Source organism: Dipteris shenzhenensis, chromosome 1, assembly GCF_047967505.1.
Source record: "Dipteris shenzhenensis isolate YYH24624 ecotype China chromosome 1, Dip_SZ_1.0, whole genome shotgun sequence".
Classification (NCBI taxonomy): domain Eukaryota; kingdom Viridiplantae; phylum Streptophyta; class Polypodiopsida; order Gleicheniales; family Dipteridaceae; genus Dipteris; species Dipteris shenzhenensis.
This window is the reverse complement of record NC_141596.1, coordinates 34752814-34772509: the sequence shown is the minus strand read 5'-3', so window position 1 is coordinate 34772509 and position 19696 is coordinate 34752814. Positions and strand designations below refer to the sequence as shown.

At 44.3% G+C, this 19696-nt stretch overlaps 1 protein-coding gene across 1 annotated transcript; it reads right to left on the bottom strand.

The window, feature by feature from the left end:
- Positions 1-16924: 16924 nt before the first annotated feature.
- On the bottom strand, positions 16925-19435 carry LOC147905743 (DELLA protein 2-like). Its single transcript, XM_087375537.1, has 2 exons — positions 18251-19435; positions 16925-18121 (listed from the first exon to the last, which is right to left on the bottom strand). The coding sequence occupies exons 1-2, from the start codon at positions 19433-19435 to the stop codon at positions 16925-16927; spliced, it is 2382 nt and encodes a 793-aa protein (XP_087231663.1).
- Between the last annotated feature and the right edge of the window lie 261 nt (positions 19436-19696).

The following is a 19696-nucleotide window of genomic DNA, read 5'->3' as shown; positions in this document are numbered from 1 at the left end:
AAAACATCGATTGTATTCTGGGACTTATAGATGTTCTGCATGGATCGATAGGAGAACAACAATACCAAGGTCGATGTGCAATAGAGCTAGCTCAATCGGGTATATTTTTTACTGATCATTTTTATCAGTTGCTGGACAGTGCTAACACACATGGTGTGTTAATAAAACAAGACCTTCCGGCATGGAATTCAGTGGATTGGCCTCACCCACATTCTAGTGTTTCCCTGGAATTAGAAGGGACAGCATAACATGTCCTTTCTTAATAGCCATAGAGGGTGGAAGATTATAATTCACCAATATCATTGGCCATACACTGTAAGAGGTGCTTTTGAGACCAAATGGGTTCACACCGTCCACACCCAATCCAAGTCTCAAGCTTCCAGGTTCTTCCTTGAAGCTTGGCCATGTGTCTTCAATATGCTTCCACGCAGGAGAGTCTACGGGAGTTCTCCACTTGCCATCGGTTGATCGATGGGAGGAATGCCATGACATGAGCTCTACAATGGATTTGCACTTGAACATATGTTGGATGCGAGGGATTATGGGAAAATGTCATAGAACCTTATGAGGCACGTCAAAAGTTTTGAGATCTGCTCTATATCTTGCCTCTCCACAAGTAGGGCACTCTCTTGCATTCTTATGTAGTCCACGAAACAAAACGCAATCATTGACACATGCATGGATGCTCTTGTAATCTAATCCTCCAAGAGAGGTCACATGTTGCCTTGCCATATCTCTTGAGGTCGGTAATTTATTCTCCCTTGGAATAATTTTACACAATAGCCTGCATGTGAAGACCATAAATGAGGAAAAGCATTCGAGTAATTGACCCACTAGCATAATTCACCATGTTTGCAATAGACTTTAAAGCTTACTTGAGTAATGCATTCAAACTTGCATTGCTCCATCCATAGATGGTTTGCAAGTTTAGTAACTCAAGGGAGGCATGTAGAATAGAGAATGTGCACCCCTCAAACAGTGGAGTCGATGCTACAGTAAAAAGACCATCCTGCTCCATGCTATCATCCCTCCCTTGATGGACATATAAATCCCGCACCATATCATCAAACACCTCCTTCTCCACGGCTTCATGAGGTAATGGGGGAGGGCTACTATCACCATCACTCCATGCATCCTAATAGTCCCTCCTAAAGATCTCACCTCATATCGCTGACGCTTTGCCTCCTCGTGGCGAGCATAGGGCAACATATGCGAGTGTGGCACTACATCCTGTATCAAATGAAAACGGGATCATAACTCAAACATATGAACACCCATAGGTATCTCAATCAACCTTAACTCTTTAACACTTACCATGTTTACGGTCGCATCCCATTCTCCATACTTTGAGATGTGATTGAGTGTAATCCTACATGCACGATACATGTTTCCTCGACATCGATGACACAAACATTTGATTTTTTGCTCCAACCACATTTTGCGATGGTGGATACAGAGGGATTCATCCTCAGTGGAGCTACTTGTTGAAGATGAAGACATCCTACAAACAAGCAACCCAAAAAAATTTGCATTTCTTTAAATATTTAATTTTAAACTCTGTGGCGCGTCTAAAGGCGCATCTAAAACCGCGTTTGTCTATTTTATCGTGCGCGTCTATAAGCACGTCTAAAACTGCGTCTATCTATTCTGTGGTGTGCATCTACAAGTGCTTCTAAAACCACGTTTGCTCTGTGTATTTAGATGCGTGTATAGACGCGTTATTAGATGCACCTATAGATGCGGCTTTTAAATTTGCTTTAAGCGCGCTCGCTTTGCTTTTCTCACATTACTTATACTTCACGTGGCTTGCTTGCTTTGCTATTAGCAGATCCACAGTTTTGATGCTTAAGAGGAAGGCACCCACACTTACTTCCAAGCTTAAAGGAAAAGAGGGTGAACAAGGAAGAGAAGCAACTTTGAAGAAGGAGAAGAACCTTCCATACCTCTATCCAAGGTAAGTGTTTTTACGGTTGATCTTTTTTGGAAGTTTGCTCTCTTTGGATTTTTACTTTCTCGTATCCAAGAAACGCATGATTTTGGTATCAGTGTTACGTTTTTGTGTCGAGCGCATGTCCTTTTCTACTTTTTAGAAAAGTCCATCTATCGGAGCGCGTCTATAGGCACGTCTCAGACTGCATCAACAGGTGCGTCTAGACATGCGTCTAGCTTGTTTGCAGACACAGACAGCCGCATCTATAGACACGCTGTTATACATGAAAATAGACGTGCTTCTTAGACGTGTCTATAGACGCACTCTGACAGTATTCTTTTCTTCCCTTCCCCTTTCTTCTCAGCTCATCAATAATCGTCTTTTTTTCTTTTTTCCAGTTCATCATGTGGCCAGGAAGCTCTTCGGGCTCACCTGATCTCTGGGAGTCTATTTTTAGGGACTTATATAACCTTTTAGGGCACCATCCTAGTCCTGCGGAGTTATACGGGTATATGACGGGTACTCTAAACACCCCCTAGGAGTTGGCACTACAGACTCCAAACCACTCGACACCAGCTAAGATTACCCCAGCAAAGTCAGCACAGCCTAGCCGGCTACACAACACGGGCCCATCTCCCATGCCATCTTATGCCCCTTTCCCCATTGTCTTATGCCCCTTCCGCCATGCCATCTTATGCCTCTTCCCCCATGCCGTTAGGAGGTCCTTTTGTCTCACAGAGCTGTTGGCATACTCCTGTGTAGTTGAGACTCGGTTCTCTAGCTATGAGTGGTCCACGTAGTCCCGTGCAGTCTCCAGCTACGAGTGGCCAGCGTACTAGCTCGACACGACACGGTAGCAGGCGTAGTAGCAGGGAGAGCAGTGGGGGATGCATGGCACAGTGCTTTAGGAGGAGTGGTGGTGGGGATAATGATGATTCAGATGATTTAGACGTGCCTCCAGGTGATGGTATGATATTCTATGACATCACTCATACAGGAGGCATCTTGATGGATGCACGGGGGAAGGACATCATGGCCTTCATGCGCTCTATAATTGCTAACAATTACAGAGATTACTTCATCCACTACAAAGACGAGCCAAAGAGGTTGGCTGATGAGACCCTCGTTGCTGTTCGCCCTAGGTATCCTAACCCCCCAATCGTCAGTTCACAGATAAATGGGCCAAATCAAAGATTGTTACGATACTTGGCAATAAAAGATATTCGCTTAAGAGGCAAGCACTAGCGGAGCTTGCCAGGCTCGAGGGAGGTCAACCACCAAGGGGCCCGCCCCACACCGCTCACAAGCGTGAGTGGAAGAAAGCAATGAAGTCAGCGAGGGAGGACCCCAGCCTGCAGCACGTGGAGGCACGAAGGATCCAAATGGAGCAATATGAAAGCATGCATTTTGGAGCAGGGGGTGTTGATTCATGGGAGGCCCAATTTATAAGTATCGATCTCAAATTATATTGCTTATGTAGTTTATTAGGAGGTTGTTTCTTTGTACTAACCCCTCCGCAAATTGTGTCATCTTGCAACTTAATATCGTGGGAAGATACCCTACTCCTGTCGAGATAGCCTACTACTGTAGAGGAGATACATGGAAGCACTTCTATCATTACGGGTTGATTACTGAGGAGCAGTATATCTAGGCTACTGGAGCGGCCCCTGAGGTATTTGAAAGTAATTAAATAATGTCAATATTATAAGTAAAGATTTTATTTTTCATACATTGATATATGTTGTCCCTTGTTTACAGGTCCGTGCACAAGTAGACAAGGAAGAAGACGAGGAAGGAGGTGGAGAAGGGAGCATAGAAGGGAGCATGGAAGCGAGCGAGGATTAGTCGTAGAAGTAGTGCTAGCTACTCTTTTTTGTACTTAAAGCCATTGGCTTGGCTTCGTGCCTCTTGTATATACACTCCTCTTATTTTTTGTACTTGAAGCCACATGACGTGGCTTAGCTTTGTGCTATATGTACATACAAGCACTTTTTGAGCTTTTAATTTTATTGCGTTTTGGAGTTGTAATGTTTTATTTGGAATTGTAATTAAAATGCGGTTGGCTATAAGAATTGAATCACATAATGTGGAAATGGGATTCTTGTAACTATATAGCATACACAACATACACAGCATTCTGTAAATTTAAAAAAATATATTATATAGCACGTCTATCAGTGCGTTTATAAACGCATCTATATTCATGTCTGTGTGTTCGAGAAGCATTTATTTGCACATCTATAAATGCGTCTATAAGACCATTTATAAATGCGTTTAACGATGCATCTGTCTGTTTTTTAAATTTTTTAGCAAAGCGTCTATTTACGCATCTAGATGCATGTCTATATGCACGTCCGCCTGCTATATAGACGCGCTGTTAGATGCGGGTCTCTAGATGCACAAATAGACGTGCCCGTAAGTTTTTTTTTAGTTCAGTAAACACGTCTGTGTGCACGTGTGTGGGTGATTTGTCTTGTTGTGTGGCTGCATTTTAAAGGACAATTAAAAAAATGGAAAAAACAGTTACTGATTTTCAATGCTTTGTGCTTGGTGACCATCTTTGAACTGATCAATGTATTGACAAGCTGAATGAACTAAGGTTTCAATATCAATTTTGAATGAAGAAAGATCTGGGAGAGACACACATTGTTGTGGGGGAAGTTCTATTCCCTACCACCGGCTTGGGTTCCAACCAAAGGATTGATGCTCTTGAATTGTATTCCAGATCATGAGTTGTATGTTGCATTCTTCCAACCTTTACAATCAGTGAAGGAGGTGCAATGAGCCATGAAGGAGGAATGATATGTAAACCCTACAAGTTTAGTCAATGACATTAGAAACACAGTTTAGCATGTTGCAACATATTTTAAAGATGTGGTGTGGACATGGTGGAATCCATTCTTTGTAGCCCAATATTTCATCAATGACCACGTGATTGAGCCCCAAGATATATCAAATTTTAGTTGGCCACAATTCTTTGAAGAAAGTTTTGTATATACACATATGAATGCTTCTGGAAGTACACATTTGCTTGCACCGTCAAATAAGAATTACCATGGGGAGGAGAGAGAAATGTATCTTGGACCAAGAAAATCCAAAAAAGCCAGGGAAATGGTTCAAGAAATGTGGAGTGGTAGCATTGAGGACTTGGTAGTTGAGTATGATGGTTGATATGCTAGCAAGGGATGACCCTAGTGGATTTACTTTTGTGAATGCTAAAGTTGTGAAAGTAAAAAAGGAAGGTTCAAACTAATCGACAGAATTGTATTGGATTTCACCAAGTTTGTGGATGCTTTTACAGGTCAGAGATGGTGGTAACACTTGAGAAAGCATGGCCAAAAAGTGAAGAGGGAGACAAAGTATTGTCCCAAGACTTGATACTTTGCAGTTGGTCAAGGTATATATTTTGGTATATGCATTTGATTAACACAAGCTAAGCATTTGCCAAAGGGGAAACAATATATAATATCCCAAAAGTTTCCAAAGACATTGATCATTGGGCTCAGTGCTGCGCAGATAGAAGCCAAGCCATGCCATGCAAAAAAAAAGGTTTTGGATGAACCTGCCCAGGTTGTTTTGGCAAAATTTTAAAAAAGCATGGTTTTAAAGTATTTTTTCAAAAGCCATCGTGCAAAATGCCCATCTTTTTCCAAAAAGACATGAAATACACATGAAAAAAATATAATCTTTGAAATATTCTGAGTTCTCTTTTTGAGATTATAGTTCTCGAATTAGATGTTACATTGTTCTAAACTTAACTCTAAAGGGATTTGGATATATTCATTATTTTTAACTAAATCTAGTGTACAATTATTCATTTGTGGTATGGTCTCTAGCTGTGTCATCTCTCCCCATCTCCACTCTTCTCCTCTCCCTCTTCATATTTGTTGATGGACAGTGGAGATTTGGGTGTATAATAAATGGGCTAGATTGAAGTGCCTTTTTTTTTCATCTTCTTCCTTGGATCCGATTTTGAATTAATGGGCTAGGAATGAAGATGCATTTGTTTTGGTCTCCTCCCATGGATCCAAAGGCAAATCAATGGCTAGGCTTATGGAACTTATTCAGTTGATCACCTTACTTGGATTTATTGCTAGATGGATGGCTGAAATTGTCCTACCTCCTCTTTTGATCATGACCCCTTGGGGGTTCACAATATGTAATCCTTCGTATCATGTGCATTTAGGGAGTAACTTAAAAGTATCTTACTTGTCAATTATTTCATGAATAAGATGCACCCTTTTTATATTAATCAATTTGTGAATGCACTCTTTAAATGATAACCCTTCGTATGTATAAAATTAGCATCAAAAAGATTTTAAAACCCAATTTATGTTGAACCCACATGCTATGCTTACATATTTATGAGTGACCCCCTCGAGTCATGATCATTAGACATTTACATTGATTAAGGGTCTATATTTGATCGCTCTATCTTTTGATGGTATCCACTATATCTACACATGATCTAATGGTTGGGAGTGAATTAGATCATGGATCTAAACTATAAAGGCAACCAGAGGTTCTTTTTGAATCATAGAAATAGAGGAAAGAGATGCTAGGAAAGGTGGCATTAAAGATCCCGAGGTCTAGGGGCTTTAAAGCCATTACCCAAGATCTTGGTGGATAGGGTATCACTTGTGTCCAACATCTATGTGGATAGACTGGTATACGATTTTGAGCAAAGAGTTATCGTAGGCTCGTTGCTACTTACAATTTTATCACATCTGAGATGAAGGTCAAGATGGATTTCTTGGTGGTGGCAATGGATGCCTTCAAGGCTATATGGGCTCTAGCTAGTATGATAATTATTAGTCATGTTTGAAAAAGGGGTAAATATGGTCATGCTTGAGATGCAAGGTTGTGGAGCATCAAGTCAAGTTATACCACACAAGATTTGCACAAAAGGTAGACAAGGCAAGGTTGCAGAGATTCCTAATCCGAGATCCCAAATTTAACTTAGCCATGAAGGGAGAGTGTTTCAAAAAAAGATACTTTTCTACGTGAAAAGCAACTACAAAGGGAGATAAAATGAGATGCTGAAGTGTATTTGTGCATGCTAGGAGCCACACCAAGTCTGGGGTACATGAAACTAAATGTAGCCAAAATGGGCCCTAAGGGGAAGCAGACACGCACCATGGAAATCAAAAGTCTAGTGAAAGAGCTTCATGAGGTGATGTCCAAGGATTAACTACCCAAGGGGCTCTCTCTATAAGACATATGGGCATTGTTGCGAGAGAACTCACCTCAAGTTAAGCCACCATATTGAATAGATAGAAGATAATGGAAAGAGATGAGCATGCAGCTAGTAGAGGTGGCGGAGAGCAAATTCATCCAACCACCATATGGATTGTAAGTTTTGTTTGTACTCACAAAGAAGGATGGATTAGTTATGTTGTGCATGGACTAGCATGTGCTTCATAAGATTACAATCAAGAACAAGTATCTTATTCCATTGCTTGATAATTTGATGGACAAATTAGCAAGAGCCAAGTATTTCAATCGAATTGATCTGAAACCAGGCTACCTGTCGCAAATTTAGATTCATCATTGTGAAAAGGGACATTGAAGAAATTTCATTTAGAACCAAGTATGGAAGTTATGACTAGCTAAGGCTCTCATTTGGGCTAATGAATGCATCAATAACATTTAGCACCTTGATGAACGATATGTTTAGGGGCTATTTGGATGATTTGATTCTAGTTTATTATCATGATATTCTAATATTCAACACGACTTTAGAAGAACATAATGAACGATGGCAAGACGTATGTTAAGTGCAAGAAGTGCGAGTTTGGGGCCAAGGAATTAAAATTTCTAGGCTTCATATTGGGTGTCGAGGGCATCTAAATTGATCTAAGGAATAGTGGAATGGATATGCCCAGAATGGTATGAGGAATCAAAGAATTCTTGGGGTTTTACAACTTTTGCAAGTGGTTCTTAGAAAAATGTAGTGAGTTTGCAGCCTTGTTAATAGGCCTTATAGAGAAACTAGAGACATTTGAGTAGACCAAACAATGCCAAAAAGCATTTGAATTGATGAAGAGAAATATGAGCTCCATGTTAGTGTGTAAACTTTTGAAGTTTGAAAAGCCATTTGAAGGAATGCACATAGATGCATTCAAATTCATACTACATGGGATTTTGATGCAAGATGCCCACCTAGTGTGGCAATGAGTCTATGAGAAGCTAGACAATCTATAGAGGAGTTGGACTACTCATGAAACTTGGGGAGTGCATGGTGCACCACTACGAAATCCTAGGTATCACATACTTTAAGGGGTATTAAAAAAACCCCTCAACTAAATTTTTTCCTGCAATAAAACCACCCCTCTTTTCTTATAAACTAACATTATTTTTTCTAAAGTATAATTAAAAACCCCCTCCTATTATTGTGAACCTGTTAAATTTTTTCCAAAAGTGGAATTAAAATACCCCTCCTTTTGAATGCACTTGGTACACTAAAATTTTGGGAGATGAACCACCCGAGTCAAAAAATGCCTTCCACAACAAGACAAAGCACCCATAGACGCGCGCACAGACGTGTTTCATGAACTAAAATAAAAACTTACGGGCGCGTCTATTTGCACGTCTGGAGACCCGCGTCTAATTGCACGTCTATATATCAAACTTACGCGCGTATAGACGTGCACAAAGACGCGTAGATAGACGCACTTATAAATGCTTTTATAGACGCGTGTATAAATGCAAAACGAACAGACAGATGCGAATATAAACGCGTTTTTAAACGCACTGATAGACACGCCTTTTTTAAAAAAAAAAATTTATAGAATAGTGTGTATGTTGTGTATGCTATATAGTTACAAGAATCCCATATCCACATTCTGTAATTCAATTCTTACAGCCAACCGCATTTTAATTACAATTCCAAATAAAATATTACAACTCCAAATCGCAATAAAATTGAAAGCTCAAAAAAGTGCTTGTATATACATATAGCACGAAGCTAAGCCACGTCATGTGGCTTCAAGTACAAAAAATAAGGAAGCTAAGCCATGTCATGTGGCTTCAAGTACAAAAAATAAGAGAAGTCTATACACAAGAGGCACGAAGCCAAGCCAGTGGCTTTAAGTACAAAAAAGAGTAGCTAGCATTACTTATACGACTAATCTATGTTCTCTAGGTCCTCGCTCCCTTCCACGCTCCCTTCTGCGCTCCCTTCTGCACCTCCTTCCTCCTCTTCCTCATCGTCTTGTGCACGGGCCTGTAAACAAGGGACAACATATATCAATGTATGAAAAATCAAATCTTTACTTATAATTTTGGCATTATTTAATTACTTTCAAATACCTGGGGGGCCTCTCCAGTAGCTCGGGTATACTACTCCTCAGTAATCAACCCGTCATCATAGAAGTGCCTCCATGTATCTCCTCTTCGATGGTGGCGGTGGTAGGCTGTCTCCACTGGAGTAGGGTATCTGCCCACGATCTCAAGCTGCATGACCACGATACACTTTGTGGAGGGATTAGTATAAAGAAACAACTAACCTCCTAATAAACTACATAAGCAATATAATTTGAGATCGATACTTACAAATTGGGCCTCCCATGATTCAACACCCCCTGCTCCAAAATGCGTGCTCCCATATTCCTCCATCTGGATCCTCTGTGCCTCCACGTGTTGCAGACTGGGCTCCTCCCTCGCTGACTTCATTGCCTTCTTCCACTCACACTTGTGAGCGGTGTGGGGCGGGCCCCTTGGAGGTTGACCTGCCTCAAGTCTGGCAAGCTCCGCTAGTGCCTGCCTCTTAAGGGAAGATCTTTTATTGCTAAGTATCGTAACAATCTTTGACTTCCCCTATTTATCTGTGAACTGGCGATTGGGGGGGTTAGGATACCTAGAGCGAACAGTAGCGAGGGTCTCATCAGCCAACCTCTTTGGGTGGTCTTTATAGTGGATAAAGCAATCTCTGTAATTGTTAGCAATTACAGAGCGCATGAAGGCCATGATGTCCTTCCCCCACGCATCCATCAAGATGCCTCCTGTCTGAGTGATATCATAATAAATCGTACCATCACCCAGAGGCACGTCTAAATCATCCGAATCATCCTCCTCCTCACCGCCACATGGCCCAAAGCTCTGTGCCATGCATCCGCCACCGCTCTCCCTGCTACTACGCATGCTACCCTGTCGTGTCGAGCTCGTACGCTAGCCACTCGTAGCTGGGGACTGCACGGGACTACGCTGACCACTCGTAGCTGGAGAACCGAGTCTCGACGGCTGGGGAGTACGTCGACGGCTCGCCGAGACAGAAGGACCTCCTGACGGCATGGGGGAAGGGGCATAAGACGGGATGGCAGAAGGGACATAAGACGGCATGAGGGAAGGGGCATAAGACGGTACGGGGGAAGGGGCATAAGACAGGGCATAAGACGGCTGTGCGGACTCCGCTGGGGTGATCTCAGGCGGTGTGGGGTGGCTCGGAGTCTGTAGTGCCGACTCCTGGGGAGTGTTAAGGGTACCCGTCATGTACACATATAACTCCGCAGGACTAGGAGGGTGCCCTAAAATGTTATATAAATCCTTCCATATCGATTCCCGCGGATCAGGTGAGCTAGAAGCACTTCCTCCCCACATGTTGAACTGGAAAAAAGGAAACAAATCTATTACTTTGGGAGCTGAGAAGAAAGGGGAAAAAAAAGAGGCTCTGTCAGAGCGCGTCTATAGACCCGTCTGATCTGCGTGTCTATAGACGCGTCTAACAGAGCGTTTAACAATTCAAGTAAAACTGCGTCTAACATTCCGTCCAGCAATCCGTCTAACAGTGCGTTTACAAGCGCATCTAACAGCGCGTCTAACAGTCCGTCTAAACATCCGTCTAAGAACGCGTTTAAAAGCGCGTCTAATAGTGCGTTTAAAACTCCGTTTAACAGGGTGTCTGTGTGAGCGTCTACATATGCGTTTGTGTGTGTCTGTAACAAGCCAGACGCACAGATAGACACGCCTGTAGATGCGCGTTTAGATGCACCCTCAGACGCCTCTATACACGTGCTCCGACAGGCGAGAATACTAAAAAGTCAAAAAGGACGTTTCGCTCGACAAAAGAACGTGTTGCTCATACCTAGATGCTGCGTTTCGTGGATGCGAGAAAGTACAAAACTGGAAAGAGCAAGCAAGAACAACTTCAAAAGGACTTACTTGGAAAAAGGTATGGAAGGATCTTTCTTTTCCAAACTTGTTTCTTCTCCTTGTTCGTACTCCTCCTCTTCTTTAGGCTTGGAAGCAAGTGTAGGTACGGTCCCTTTCTCTTGAGTGAAAGCTTGGAACCGTGTATGGGAGGCTCTCTCTTAAGCTTCGAATCTATAGAACTGCTAATAAAGAAGGAAGAAAGCCGCTCACGAAGTTTAAGTAGTGAAAAGAAAAGCAAAGCGAGCGGCGTGCCGAAAAGCAGGTTTAAAAGTCGCATCTATTAGCGCGTCTATAGTCACATCTGAATACACAGAGTAGATGCGTCTATAGTCGCATCTATTAGCGCGTCTACGGTGGCATTTAAATACACAGAGTAGACGCGCGTTTAGACACGCAATTAGACGCGACATTAGATGCGACGATAGACGCGACGATATGCTAGTGGGTCAATTACTCGAATGCTTTTTCTCATTTATGGTCTTCACGTGCAGGCTATTGTGTAAAATGCTTCCAAGGGAGAATAAATTACCGACCTCAAGAGATATGGCAAGGCAACATGTGACCTCTCTTGGAGGATTAGATTACAAGCGCATCCATGCATGTGTCAACGATTGCGTTTTGTTTCGTGGACTACATAAGGATGCAAGAGAGTGTCCTACTTGTGGAGAGGCAAGATATAGAGCAGATCTCAAAACCTTGGACGTGCCTCGTAAGGTATTGCGACATTTTCCCATAATCCCTCGCATCCAACATATGTTCAAGTGCAAATCCATTGCAGAGCTCATGTCATGGCATTCCTCCCATCGATCAACCGATGGCAAGTGGAGAACTCCCGCGGACTCTCCTGCGTGGAAGCATATTGAAGACACATGGCCAAGCTTCAAGGAAGAAGCTAGGAGCTTGAGACTTGGATTGGGTATGGACGGTGTGAACCCATTTGGTCTCAAAAGCACGTCTTACAGTGTATGGCCAGTGGTATTGGTGAATTACAATCTTCCACCCTCTATGGCTATTAAGAAAGGACATGTCATGCTGTCCCTTCTAATTCCAGGGAAACATAAAGTCAAAAACCCTGATGTTTATTTGGAGCCTTTGATTGATGAGCTAGAGATACTTTGGAGAGGTATCGAGGTGCATGATGTGAGCAGGCCTCCCTCGTCACGAGACTTCAACTGCAAAGCAGTCTTGATGTGGACGATGCATGACTTCCCAGGCTATGGCGAGTGTTCAGGTAAGCATTGCATTTTTTTAATTATGAATAGGCAAAGGACGTGGCACCCTAAACCCACCTTCCACTCTTAATTGCATCTATTGTTTCAGGTCTCACTACATCGGGTTACCATGCATGTCTTGTTTGTGGTCCTTCGCTAGTTGCCTCATGGGAAGACGCATTGAATAAGGTCATCTATGAGAATCACCATCGATTTCTCCCACCTGATCATCCTAGATATGTTGCCCCTTGGAATGAAGTCCTCACACAATCACTCACCGCGGGAGATTGGATGAGAATTTGGGACGGTTTCACGACTCCTCCACCACTTGGCATGAGCCGATAAGGATTTGTAACTATTGGCTGGAAGTAAAGATTGGCTATATTGGTTGAAAGTGAAGATTGCACGCTAACACTTTATTTTGTTTAGATACTCCATCTTTTATTGTTTACCATATTGGTCCCACCTCAAGATCAATCACCTGCTCGATCCCATGCATATCTTCAAGAATGTGGCATCTACCATTTGGGAGCATTTGAATGGGACATGAGATTCGGCAGGCATAAGGGAGGATCTACGTACCACAGGGAGGATGCGTGAAGCTTGGCCTCAAGAGAGACCAAATGGGCGTGTTTTTTTACCTCGTGCACCGTGGATGTTATCAAAGCTAGAGATGGCGACGGTGAAGCGCGCTATTACTACAATTCGTACCCCCACTGGATGCATGAGGTGTTTGAAGGGAGCCTTTACAAAGAGTAAGAAAAGAGGTGTAGAGCAATTATATGGCTTGAAATCTCATGATTGGCACAAGATGCTCCAAGTAACAATTTTATATGCATAATATCTTTTTCCTTTCAAATTTGTGAGTGAATAGCTATAAGCAACTAATCAACCACCTCCTCGCGGGTGGCTCAAAGGAAATAGATCCCACCATGCTTAAGAATGCTCGAGTTATGTCAGTGGAGGCGGTTTGTTTAGTGGAGGAGACATTTCCACGTTCTATTCTCACAAGCCAACTACATCTCATAGTACATTTGGTGGATGAGATTGCTATATGCGGTACTATACATGCACGATGGTTGTTCTTCCTCGAGCGCTTCATGAAGACGTTGAAGGGCTTCGTGAGACAAAATGCAAGACCCGAAGGTAGCATGGCCGAGGGTTGGTTGGTACAAGAGTCACTTGTATATATTTCTGGGTTTCTTGTCGATGTGGATAGCTCTCTCCCACAACTATGGAGAGATGATGAAGACCTAAGGATGACCTCTATTGTGCCTCAAGGAAAAGGACGCAACAAAGTAATAGACACGGAGTTGCGTAATAGTATCAACCTCTTTTGCGTGCTTAATAGTGATGTGATGAAAAGATGGGTGACAAGATACGAGGATGCAAAGGCAAGAAGACAAGAAGAAAGGGCCTCTTTCGTACACACCACGGATCTCGTGTGCCATACCCTCAGCGTCTAAGAGCACTTTCAAAGGATATTCATGTGGATTGGCTACTTGATGAAATGGAGAAAGCAGAGAAAGACGAGGGGATGCATATCACAATGGAAGAATGGGAGTATGCTAGGAGATGCATGAGCAAGGTCGGTATATAGAATGCTATGCATAAGTTAGGAGGTTTTTATAATTTAGATTACTTATTTAATTGAATTTTTTCTTGGTGTAGTGCACTATGTTCAATGCTATATGGTGTGAGGGCAAGCATTTTCGAACACAACAGATTGATGATAACAGAAACACACAAGATTGCGGCGTCATTGCTAGCTTTGAGGGAGCCAATGGAGCCATGGATGATTATTGTGGCATAATCCAAGATATCATTATGCTTGACTTTCGACGCTTCTTTGTGTATGTTTTGGATGTAAAGTGGTTTAAGGACGTGGTGGAAAGAGGCCCTAATGCAATAATCAAACGCCATGCAAGTGGCTTTGTAAGTATTGACTCCACAAAGTTTTGGCAAAGTAGGAAGGACACACTAGTACTACCGCAACAATGTGAACAGGTACTGTGCACACACATAAAAATACTCGCTTTTAAATATTTGATGCAAGAAAAGTAACATGATTGTATTTGTGTTTGAATTAGGTTGTCTATCAACCAATGGTGGATAATAATAGGTGGTGGCATGTCATACCTATTATGCCACGTTCCAAAGTGATGTATAGTACATTTACTAATATGGAGCGTATGGAGGATGATCATGGCCATGGACGTGATGATGACCGTGATACAAGAGAGGAGGATGATCATGAGATAGGAGATATAGATATTGAGGCCGGCATTACCCGTGAGGACGAGCCTACCATTGGAGATCTTGATTTCGATGAGCACATGAGTGGCACAAGTAGTAGTGGGTTGAATGTATTTGTAGATCTAAACACTTGTTTGGATTTTGAAGTAGATAGTTTGGCAAGGGTTGATCTCATTGAGGATGAGATTGAACCGTAGCCCCACAATTGATATTGGCAAAACTATTTTACATATTGTCTCATTCTCCTCATTTCCCTTAATTCTTGTATATGTGGGCTTGCAAAAAATTATGTGCTTTGGTAATCATGGGCAATGTTTGGAAAGCAATGATGTACACCAAAATCTCACTTTCCGTATTCTCTGGAGCGCGTCTATTTACGCGTCTAAATGCGTGTCTGAGTCTCAGTGTAAACGCGCAAATAAACGCGCAAATACACGCGCAAATAGACGCGCTAATAAACGGGATGTTAGACGGGCTCGTATTTTCTCAGATCTAACGCGCAAATAAACACGGTGATTTACGTGCAAATAGACGAGCATTTAGCCGCGCCTATAGACGCGCCCGTAATTTCTCTATTAGAGTAACACCTCGGGGGGGTCACTATGTACAAACCCTCTATATCACGTGCGTTCAAGGCCTATATTTAAAATCCCTTATCTGTAAAATTTTTCATTAATAAAATGTACCCCTTTTCTATACAAATCTGTAATTTTTTTCCAAAACTATTTAAAATAGTCCCTTATGTATATTTATTTCTGTAAATTTTAGAAATAAAAAATATCCTTTTGTTGAACTCACGTGATAGAGTTACATATGATGAGTGACCCCCCCGAGAGTAACACCTATAGACGCGCCCGCTATTTTGCACGTCTACCAAGCGCGTCTATAGTTGCTTTGTGTTGTTGTGTTCGAAAATGGAAGCACTATATGTAGGACAAGCATACAAATGTGTTTACAAGCAACATCTCAGTTTGTGAACATGTTCATACACAACCTAAGTTGATAGAGAAGCAAGATAGATGGCAATATTTCATTGCAAAATTTGATATCATCATCATGTACAAGAAAGTGAAGCAGAATGCTATGCTTCATACATTAAGTCAAAAGGAAGAACTGATGCCCATTAGTGTGGTAAGAGGAACCCTCAAAGACACGATTAGAATCAATGCGGTTGCTAAGGATACCTATTTTTAGGGCATCGTGCAACATATTGAAGAATGGAAAGAAACCTAGGGCATGTATAAGATAGAGGATGTCATTCTCTATGTAGAAGAAAAGCAGATTATTTGTGCGGAACATACGAAGAAGGTAGATCAGTTACAAATGATGAGAGTGCCCTCTAGGCAATGGGATGCAATCTGCATGTATCTCATTATGTCTCTATCGGCACTGGGCCATGTCTTCATAGCTATCCTTGTGGGCTAATTTTATTCCTTCACTAAGGAACAAGTCTCTCCTAAGGAAATGACTAGGTTTTACTTTCAACATGTTTTCAAGTACCATGGGTTGCCATCAACAATTATATCGTCTTAGGATCCATTTTCGTTGGAAACACAACTTCGATTCTCAAACATCCTAACAACCAAAAATAGATGGATAGACAAGATCACGGGGTAGGGATTATTTGCACAACAATGTTCGGGTTGATCAAAGGGATTGGGTTCTTCATTTTTTGATATCTTGAAATTTCACAACAACTCAGTACAAGTATCACGCCATTCATAATCGTCAAATGTAATGAAGTGATCAAACGCACCCACGATGCGATGCAAAGAGGCGCACCTCTTGGCAACCGTCTCTCCCACTCTATTTGTACGCACGATTCATTCACCTCTTGAAATATACATTCGATTACTACTACACTCGTACGCTGTTTTCAATAGTTTACTCTCAACAATAGGAACCAAACGGCCAGCAAGCACAAACGAAGAATAAGTTTATTAAGATTCAATGAATTAGAAAGATGGGTTATTTGAGCACACTAGCTCACATAAGCCCTCTCTAGCCCCTCCCCCCGCTCTCCATCGTTGGTAGGCTCTGCTTTTCTGTAGTAGTCATCCTGATCCAAGACCCGAAGATGGATGGATTCGCGACCCTTCGTTATGGTTGGCCATGTCTCGGCAGCTCTTGGCCGTGGTGAAAGTGAGAAGTGTGAGCTCTTGGCCGTGGTGCAAGTGAGAAGTGTCACGATTAAGTGCAATAGGATTTCTCATGGAACGAAGCCCGCGCGGGACTCTGAACTCTAAATAATCAACATACATGAGAAATGGACGTAAGGCACTTGCACATTAACAAAGAATTACAGTGACAAGGTAAATAAGATTAATGTCAGGAAGTATGTCGAAAAAAGTGACACTCACAATGCAAGATAACAAGATCAGGACCAGGTAGAGGCGGTAAGAAGGTTCTTGTCGTGCCATGCCAGAGAGAGGAAGCCCCCAGGTTGCTCGGAGAGACGGTATCCTTGGCAGCTACGCATCTGCAGGAGAAGCCTTGCCTGCATGATGGCGGAGGAGCTGAAGTGACCCTGGCGGAGGCCAGCGGCGAGGAGGCGACGGCGCCAGAGGGCGGCGGGCTCGTGGCGCTGCAAGCGCTCGGCGCCGTCGTAGGCGAGGATATTCTTGATGTGGTTGGCGAAGTAGAGCTGCTCGAGGCGGAGGCGCTCGGGGCTGCGCTTGGGGAGGGAGGCGTCGAGGGCGTCGAAGATGGCGGCGTAGTAGTGGAGGGCTTCCATGAAGCGGCCAACGAAGGTGGAGGCGTTGTGGTTGGCTTCGGTTTCGACGAGGGTGATCAGGGAGGAGCCAGCGCGGCGGGCGGCGAGGGCGAAGCGGGAGATGGAGGAGTCACCGGAGGCGAGGAGGCGGTGGAGGTGGGTGATGCAGTTGACGACGGTGAGTTGGGCGGGGGAGTTTTGTGGGGTGTAGGCTTCGAGGGCGGCGAGGTGGGCGTCGGCGGCGGCGCCGCCGGCGATGAGGGGGGAGAACTTGAGGTTGACGCCGGAGGAGGCGGCGAAGCGCCGGAGGCGGACGCCGGTGGCGAGCAGCTGCCGCTGATCGCCGCCGATGCCCGTGATACGAAGCGACGGAGGTCCGCCGGCGCGGGAAGCCAAGGCAGATATCAGCGCCGGCCATTGGATGCCATGCGAAATATTCAAATCGATAATATGAATGGACGAAACGCCAACTGCACCAACGGCGTCCAAAATAGCCTGATTGGCGGTGAAGTGCGCAAACTGCACCAGCGGCGTTACCTTGTTCAGCGTCGCAAACACTTGAAACATCTCCTCCGCCCCCCCTCCGCCGCCGCCCCTCAGCATCAGCTTCTCAAACACCGCCGACCCCTTCCTCACCAACCTCGCCACCATCCCCTCCGCGAAATACACCGCCAACCTCTGCATCGAATCCCCATACAGCGTCGCCCTCCCATACAGCTCCTTCAATAGCCCCTTCACTTTTTCCTTTTCGTTCCCCGTTATCGCCATCGCGCACCTCAGTAGCACGTCCAGCACCTCCCCTCCCTCCTCCTCCTCCTTGCTCCTCCTCCGGCTCGACTTCGACTGCGACTTCCACGCCTCCTTCCTCCTCCCACCCCCCCCGTTCAGCTCCAGCTCCAACGACACCCCCCCCTCCTCCCCTTCCTCCTCCAGCTCCTCCCCCTCCCCCTCCTCCTCCTTCATCACCCTCTCTGGCGTCCTCATCCTTACTTCCGTCGATGACGCCCGCAGCTCTAGCCTCGTGTTCACAATCTCCCTGCAGCTCGCCCTCCTCGGCGCTGGTGCAGCCGTGCTGTCCTCGCCATCGTCCTCGTTCAGATCGATCACAGATTGCACCGAATGACATCGGTTCCAAGGGCCAGACCGCGACTCTGTACATAGCCTTTTCCGGCCCGCTAGGTTTTCCGAACTTCTAGAGTCAGGCGTCGGTCGAGGACCTGGAGGAGGATTGCTGGATTGAGATTCATCTCCCAATCTCTGCGGGCTGACACTGCACCTCAACTGAAACGCTGGCAACGGTCCCGCACCTACATCATCAGGCTTCGAATTCGGTTTCTGTGCAGAAGTCTCTGACTTGGCGAATTGTACTTTCGGGCAGCTGGCAAGTTTCTGTGCCCCCGATCCTGCTCCCTGCTTCACGTAAACGTAATCACAGCATCGAGACGGGTTGAAAGGTCGAGTGTGTTGGATGGAGTTAGAGCTCGCCTTCGCCGTGATTAAGCTATCGAGACCTAACCGCTGCCTTTTAGTAGTGTCGTTCTCGCCATCAGGGAATGCACCCTTCCTCGACGGATCCTTCAACTCGTTTTGGCCTTGAGATTGCTCATCATCATCCTGCTTACTACTTCTGGGAACACATGCATCTATCCCCTTGCTTCCAGGTGCATCGATCTCTGTAGGGCTTGCAGAAGAAGACGCTGGAGCCGAGTGCAGACTTTCTACTAGGTCTGGCAATGTTGCTCGCGATCGGTTAGCATCAGATAGGCTCTCGAGCGAGATTTCGGTGCAGGCACGGTTCGATTGACCTTGCCATACCACTTGCGCTGCCTTGTCAGCTTGAACTGGCGAACAGCGGCTCCTACTCAATGTAGAACTGCCCAAATTCAGTTGGAGGCACGTCAAGACATCGGCCTGATCACCAGTATCGAAGAAACATGTGGAATCAGCCTGATCTAATTGGGATTTGGATGTCTCCTCACCCTCACCGGAAGTACCGGGCAGATTGATAGGATCATGGTCCATCTCTTCTTCATCTCTCCTCGTTATCAATTCAAGCCAGTCTCGGCAGCTGACATCGCTTCCTTCGTGCATGGGATCATAGTCCTTCTCAGCCTCCGTTGGCGCTACACCATGATGCTTGCCTGTCTCCTCTTTGCTACTTTCTTGGGCTTGCATAAAGATATATGGCTGGAACATTCTTGCATAGACGCTCATTGGCTGCAAGACTAAACTAGTAATCTCGAACTTGCCCAAGGACGGTTTGGCACAAACGAGGGTATACTAGATTCTAGAAGGCTCAGGCCGGGAAGCGCCTGGAATCCGTTACGACAAACTGCGTTTACACGACGGGGGCCCTATATCACAGCGGAGCGAAGGCGGGCTTCTTTTTAAGTTATTTCAAACACTAAAGACGATGAACGAGACTACACTCTTCCG

Excerpts from the sequence above, each read along its gene's own strand:
- LOC147905743 (XM_087375537.1), bottom strand. The coding sequence starts at position 19,435 with ATGCAAGCCCAAGAAAGTAGCAAAGAGGAGACAGGCAAGCATCATGGT. Across the intron at positions 18,122-18,250 it reads TGCGGGCGTCATCGACGGAA|GAGGCGTGGAAGTCGCAGTC; the intron begins GTAAGGATGAGG and ends GGGAGGAGGAAG.